The sequence below is a fragment of the Aspergillus nomiae genome (assembly GCF_001204775.2).
Source record: "Aspergillus nomiae NRRL 13137 chromosome Unknown contig00398, whole genome shotgun sequence".
NCBI classification, from domain to species: Eukaryota; Fungi; Ascomycota; class Eurotiomycetes; order Eurotiales; family Aspergillaceae; genus Aspergillus; species Aspergillus nomiae.
In genome coordinates this window covers 23,904-30,706 of record NW_015378453.1, presented here as the reverse complement: position 1 = coordinate 30,706, position 6,803 = coordinate 23,904, and the positions used below count along the sequence as shown (strand labels likewise).

The 6,803-nt window shown below is 50.6% G+C and overlaps 4 protein-coding genes across 4 annotated transcripts; 3 read left to right on the top strand and 1 right to left on the bottom strand.

Annotated features, from left to right (window-relative positions):
- Positions 1–329: 329 nt before the first annotated feature.
- ANOM_009341 (urate oxidase) lies at positions 330–1,444 on the top strand (the record flags this gene model as incomplete). Its single annotated transcript, XM_015554597.1, has 3 exons — positions 330–466; positions 529–1,178; positions 1,233–1,444. 3 exons carry the CDS (start codon positions 330–332, stop codon positions 1,355–1,357), a joined length of 912 nt encoding a protein of 303 aa, XP_015402818.1. The 3' UTR covers positions 1,358–1,444.
- A 203-nt stretch (positions 1,445–1,647) lies between these two features.
- Positions 1,648–2,527, bottom strand: ANOM_009340 (mitochondrial 54S ribosomal protein uL13m; the record flags this gene model as incomplete). Its single annotated transcript, XM_015554596.1, has 3 exons — positions 1,648–1,766; positions 1,896–2,256; positions 2,416–2,527. Coding segments are annotated over 3 exons (522 nt in total), but the record flags the coding sequence as incomplete, so codon positions are not given.
- A 225-nt stretch (positions 2,528–2,752) lies between these two features.
- Positions 2,753–3,618, top strand: ANOM_009339 (40S ribosomal protein uS9; the record flags this gene model as incomplete). The annotated part of the gene is made up of 4 exons (XM_015554595.1): positions 2,753–2,798; positions 2,890–2,912; positions 3,190–3,261; positions 3,328–3,618. The coding sequence occupies 4 exons, from the start codon at positions 2,753–2,755 to the stop codon at positions 3,616–3,618; spliced, it is 432 nt and encodes a 143-aa protein (XP_015402821.1).
- Positions 3,619–4,366: 748 nt separating this feature from the next.
- ANOM_009338 (putative ATP-dependent protease (CrgA)) lies at positions 4,367–6,528 on the top strand (the record flags this gene model as incomplete). The annotated part of the gene is made up of 2 exons (XM_015554594.1): positions 4,367–5,994; positions 6,192–6,528. 2 exons carry the CDS (start codon positions 4,367–4,369, stop codon positions 6,526–6,528), a joined length of 1,965 nt encoding a protein of 654 aa, XP_015402820.1.
- Between the last annotated feature and the right edge of the window lie 275 nt (positions 6,529–6,803).

The following is a 6,803-nucleotide window of genomic DNA, read 5'->3' as shown; positions in this document are numbered from 1 at the left end:
GGAAGCGCTGGGAGACACAATGGTTTTGTAGCAACAAAGTATAAAAGCATGTTATCGATAAGATGGCCAGCGATAAGATAAGGAGGGTTGCGGCCGTTGCGAACCGCGGGTTTCGGAGGTGGCCGACGATGCTCATCAGACCATTCCGTCGCTCTGTTCCTACTTTCGGGATTTAAATGGGGATCCAAAGGATTTAAAAGCTGGCGACAATTGTCCGGTGACAGTCTCTTTGTCTTGTTCCAAAACACCACTGCTCATTACATTCCTTACGGTGCCCTCTTGTACTTCTCCAACTCTCTGCTATATACCCTCTAGTTCCATACATCAAAATGTCCGCAGTAACAGCAGCCCGCTATGGCAAGGACAATGTCCGCGTCTACAAGGTCCACAAGGACGAGAAGACCGGTATCCAGACGGTGTACGAGATGACCGTCTGTGTCCTTCTGGAGGGAGATATTGAGACCTCGTAAGACTGCTCCGGTCCCATACCGATCCCTTGAAAGTTTGGCTAACCACCGAGGATTACAGCTACACCAAGGCCGACAACAGCGTCATTGTCGCAACCGACTCCATCAAGAACACCATCTACATCACCGCCAAGCAGAACCCCGTTAACCCTCCCGAGCTGTTCGGCTCCATCCTGGGCACACACTTCATTGAGAAGTACAAGCACATCCATGCCGCTCACGTCAACATCATCTGCCACCGCTGGTCTCGGATGGACATTGACGGCAAGCCGCACCCTCACTCATTCGTCCGCGACAGCGAGGAGAAGCGCAATGTGCAGGTGGACGTGGTTGAGGGCAAGGGCATCGAGATCAAGTCGTCTCTGTCCGGCTTGACCGTGCTGAAGAGCACCAACTCGCAGTTCTGGGGCTTCCTGCGTGACGAATACACCACGCTCAAGGAGACCTGGGACCGCATTCTGAGCACCGATGTGGATGCCACTTGGCAGTGGAAGAACTTCAGTGGACTCAATGAGGTCCGCTCGCACGAGTCCAAGTTCAATGCTACCTGGGCCACTGCTCGCGAAATCACCATCAAGACCTTTGCCCAGGATAACAGTGCCAGCGTGCAGAATACCATGTACAAGATGGCAGAGCAGATCCTGGCGCACCAGCAGCTGGTCGAGACTGTTGAGTACTCGTTGCCTAACAAGCACTATTTCGAATTGGTAGGTTTTGTGCATCCCCATTGTACTTTGACGTTGTCGCTAACTATGTAATCTTTAGACCTGAGCTGGCACAAGGGCCTCCAGAACACCGGCAAGAACGCCGAGGTCTTCGCTCCGCAGTCGGACCCCAACGGTCTGATCAAGTGTACCGTCGGACGGTCCTCTCTCAAGTCTAAATTGTAAACTACATGATTCTCACGTTCCGAAGCAAACTGTATATAGTCTGGGATAGGGTGTAGCATTTATTCACTTTTTTATTTTACCTCCACTTTGGCTCGTATAGTACAAATGCACCGTGTATGTGTAGATGCAAGTAGCAATCTTCCGGGAGCGGGAACGAAAAGCCCAAACAATTATATCAGAACAGATCAAAAGAACTCCCACCCATGCGCTAGCAGATAAACAGGAAGAGACATAAAATTACAGACGAAGAAATACAATAGACCGTGGAAAAATGACCCAAGGGAAAAAAACTATGCCTGGGTCTTGGCCTCCTTAAACGCTTCCTTCACCTCCGGCAAGTTGGCAATCACCGACTCATTCCCGAACTTGACAATGTTCTCCTCGTACGGATGAGCCAGGCCCTCGAATGCTATATCGTGTCCGGCGTTAGCAATCAATCTTCCAATCATCGAAGCACCCAATCACCCAATCGCCGGTGACCAACACCCCATTCCCCGTAAAGCAGTTGATCATGTAAAGGAAGAAAACATAGACATACTCTTCAGTCTAGCCAGACGCTTCTCCCGCAGCCGGTTCTTGGGCAGCATGCCCTTAACAGCACGTCGTAGGACCTCACCGCCACCCCATTTCTCGAACATCTTGTCCATCGTCATGCTCCGCAGGCTACCGGGGCGAGTCGTGTGCGTGTAGTACTTCTTCTGGAAGCGCTTCTTGCCGGTGGTCTTCAAGTCGTGACAGCCCACAGCGACGACATAGTCACCGCAGTCGGTGGAGGGGTCATAGATAGGCTTGTGCTTGCCCATCAGGAAGAGGGCGATGGAGGAAGCAAGCCGGCCGAGACTGCGCGGGTCGGTGCCGACGTCGACATGGTGCCAGGCCCGAGAGTAGGCGAGACGGGTCTATATCAAGACAAGGTATTAGCATTGAGTAAGTTCCGGTCCGATGTGAGGGTTCAATGCATGTGTTGCAATGTCGATATGTCATCGCAGATAGGTACGGTAGAAACATAAGACATTGATAATGGGGTGTCCAAAGATCATTGATAGGAATTGAATTACCTTTCCAACAGTCTGCGACATGGTGACGGTCCTTTCTATCAATCAAGACAAACACAAGAGCTATCAAAGGAAACCGAATTAACCCGTCCCCGCAGATATCAAGCCAACAATCGCGCAGAGCAAGTCTCTATCCCGACCTCCGATGGAGACCCAAACTTCAGCCGCCTCGGCGGAGCATCACGTGACACGTGACCAGCGGCAAGCCCTAGCGGAGTCGCACTAAGCGAAGTCACCCGCACGGATTCTGAACCCCATCACCGCAATTCGAATAACAGGAAGACGACGACAACTTCACCACACTCCCCTTCCCGACACCGATCAGGGCCATTCGATCACCATGGCTTCCGTCCCGAGTGTGCAATGCTTCGGCAAGAAGAAGACGGGTAAGAATTTGTGCCTGATGGGATTTTTTTTCCTATATTGAAAAGGGTGTTTTTGCGGGAAGAAATAAAATGCTGACTTGAATTTTTATAGCTACCGCTGTCGCCCACTGCAAGGTATGCAACTGATTTTTTCTCTTTCTGTCTATCTTGTCGCACTGTGTGTATGGTCGCTTGGGGAGAGATTATCGCTCGAGTGGAATGGAAGAATGGAGAAAAGAAACAACATTACGTTACGATATATTCAAGAGGAGGGGAAATATTCATCGGAAAGAGAGGAAAAGAGCATGAAGTGATTGAATGATGTTTTGAACCTGCGACATATGCGCTCTGCTATTTCGATTTTGCAAAGAAACGGTTATGGAAAAGGAACACATGCTGAGAATCATTACAGCAAGGCAAGGGTCTCATCAAGGTCAACGGCCAGCCCCTCTCTCTGGTCCAGCCTGAGATCCTCCGCTTCAAGGTACGCCAAACCAAGGAAAGATGAACAAGCCAACGGAACAACCCCCACCTGATACAAGAAATCTAGGTCTACGAGCCTCTCCTCATCGTCGGTGCCGACAAGTTCGCCGGTGTTGACATCCGTGTCCGCGTCTCCGGTGGTGGTCACACTTCCCAGGTCTACGCCATCCGTCAGGCTATCGCCAAGTCCCTCGTCGCCTACTACCAGAAGTACGTCGATGAGCACTCCAAGAACCAGCTGAAGCAGGCTCTTGTCCAGTACGACCGCACACTCCTCGTTGCCGACAACCGTCGCACGGAGCCCAAGAAGTTCGGTGGTCGCGGTGCCCGCGCCAGGTACCAGAAGTCCTACCGTTAAACGGCCTCGAATCAAAAAAAGACCCATTTTACGGACGACCGACGGGAATACAAAAAAGGACGCGGAATGGTATCTATCAGGTGTACTGGGGAGGAGATTTGGAGCGTGCTCCCAGGGCAATCGGTTATGGTTCGGATCTGGTTGTCGCTGGGGTGGAATTGTTATGGTGCGATACTACTGGCTCTGTCGATGCTGGATTTAGTATAGGCCAGGTATCTCAAATATCACCCAATATTTTTTTTCCTGTTCAGAGAAAAGAGCCATCCGGATGTTATCCTATGTTATGTCGTTGGGTTTAATTTTTTGTGGTTGTTTTAACGGTTTCTGGACAGCTGGAATACATTTGATGTCACGTGACCAGGACTTTTGCCAGAAAATGCAAGATTACGACTTCAACTGAGATGATCAGATATTGTCTTGGTTAGTAGGTAGTAGCAGTATGTGGCTCAGCTTACCACCACTGCTACTACTAACGCGCTGGGTAAACTGGTGTAGAACAAATGCCCAGGCCTCATCTGCCAGAAACGGTTAAATTAGGCAAGCCAGAGAGGAATCAATCCCGAGACCTCGGAAGACTCCGTCTTATTTATGACCAGTAGTTTCTAAAGACTAAATAGACTGCCTCCACTTCTCCCCAACCAACAACAACAACTAACATGGCCAAATACTCTCATTATTAATAACAAGTATTCAGTCCTCCACACGTACTTAGTCTACATTGAGATAGAGCACAAGGCTCTCGGGCCAAATGGAAGAAGACACATCATGTCCTGCGAATGCAACATCTCCGCACTCCCTGCAGAATGACACAAACCACCCGACAGCAACATCACCGGCCTCGCCCTTATCGGATATATCTGGCCCGGGTTTGACGGCTACCGTGCACGCTCTTATCCGCCTCATCCAATGCTCTTGTTGCTCGCGGCCTCTACGCGCGCCACTGCGACTTCCGTGTGGGAACACGTTATGTCGGTCTTGTCTGCCGCCAATTCATGAGCGGACAGGGATTACATATCCGGCGAGCGACGAACGGAAAAAGGGATTCACATGCCGTTGGGGTACGGGTGATGGTTGTGCTGGGCAACACTGCTTAGGTGACTGTGGGGCCGACGTGCTGTTGGGTAGGCTGGTGGATGTTTTTGATGCGGTACTTTGCGATTCCAGTGCTAGCCCGGAAACGTTTTCGGGGAATGAATGTGGCTTCAAAATGACATGGACAGGACTGAAGGATGATCAGCCCGGAACGGTTGTGAAAAGTGCAGATGCTGCGGGAGGATTACTAGAGGGTATGTACGGCCTAGTCAAGTGCGGTCGTTTCGATTATGATGCGTCGGATCTCAAGTTTGAGATACACCAGCCTATGACCCAGGATAATCAACGTTTCGAAAGACTTAAGGACGCTGTTCGGAATGAGCTGGACTGCCAGGTCTGCTATTCGCTTATATTGGATCCATTGACAACATCCTGTGGCCATACCTTCTGTCGCGGATGTGTTGTAATGGCACTGGACCATTCCGATCTATGCCCTGCCTGTCGCCGTAAACTGAATATGGCGTCGACGGTGAAGTCTGAACCTACTAACAAAAGAATCTCCGACATCATGGAGACCTTGTTCCCTGAAGAGGTCGCTTTACGAAGAGACACAAGTGCTCAGGAAGCGACTGCGCCCGATGACGAAGCAATCCTTCCTTTGTTTGTCAGCTCACTTTCCCTCCCGACGATGCCAACTTTTCTGCATGTCTTCGAGGCACGTTATCGGCTCATGATCCAAAGAGTCATGCAAACCAGGGAGCGCAGATTCGGGATGGTTATGTATAACCGTGCCGGTCGTTTCCAGCAAGGACTTGGAAGGTCGCAATTCATGCAGTATGGTACAGCCTTGGTTGTAGATCGTTATGAGCTGCTCCCTGACGGGAGAAGCCTAGTAGTTGCTACCGGGCTGTACCGTTTCAAGGTGCTCAGTTCATATGTGCTGGACATGTACTATGTCGGCAGGATACAGCGCCTGGATGATATTTCGGTAATAGAAGAGGAAAATCGCGAGGCCCTGGAGACATCAGTCGCGGATGCTTCGTCACTTTCGACCGCGGATGCTTCAGGTGAGCAGCCACTAGAGTCTATGTCAACACAGCAGCTGTTCCAGTTGGGCTTGGACTTCGTAAGGAAGCAACACAGCCAAGCCGCTCCTTGGCTCCATCCTCGGGTGCTTTTAGCGTACGGTGATATTCCAACGGAACCTTCACATTTTCCCTGGTGGTTTGCCAGCGTATTACCTGTCTGGGAAGAAGAAAAGTATAAGCTTTTATCGACGACCAGTGTCAGGGAAAGACTGAAGATTACTGCACGTTGGGTAAGAAAGCTGGATTCTCGTGAATGGTATGTACCACTGATCATTCAACTCGGAAAACCTTTGGTAATGATGTGTTACTCACCATGCACTATCTGACCAGGACGGCTCGATCCCGGCCCTCCATTACCTCTGTCTTATGACTAGCCGTCCCTCTCCTCGTCTTTGCTCTAGTCCCGGTCATACTGGGTCCGGTCGCATCATTCTTACCGTTCTCATCTCCAAGGGTTTTGACATATTTCACACCGTTCTCCATGTCATTCTCTGTTACCTTTGGCTCTGCCGGCTTGTCAATTGATAATTCGCGACAGCTGGCAGAGAATCAGGATTCCGAAACGTATATTCCGCAGACCCTTGTAATAGGAATCTTTCTTGCTATGTTCGTAGCACAGGTGGCTGCCAACGGAGTCCAAGTCCTGCGGTCGAGGCGACAAGGAATAATAGAAGACCGACGGGATTTTCAAGTCGAGCAAGAACCCCCAAGGATGCCACCAGAGCCACCAGGCGAGGGCGAGGACGAGGACGAGGGACGAACTCCAGAAGCTACCAGAGATGCTGGGTGACACTCTAAAGCATTTTTTGAAACATGCATGCAACTGCGGTGGCTCTACCCACCATCTTGGACTAGCGACACTTCCTTATTGCCAATCAGGGATCAAACTAAAGCAGCTTGGCAAACTTGGTGTGCTGTGCTGAGATGATTGCTGCCTGGCCTGCGCCTTTACTGGCCGTGGATTCACTTGAACCCCTTGCCACAAGGCTGCATTGAGGGATTGGCAGCTGTGCATCAGGGCTGTCGTTAACATAAGTGCCTTCCCCAGGATTATATACTGTCTTT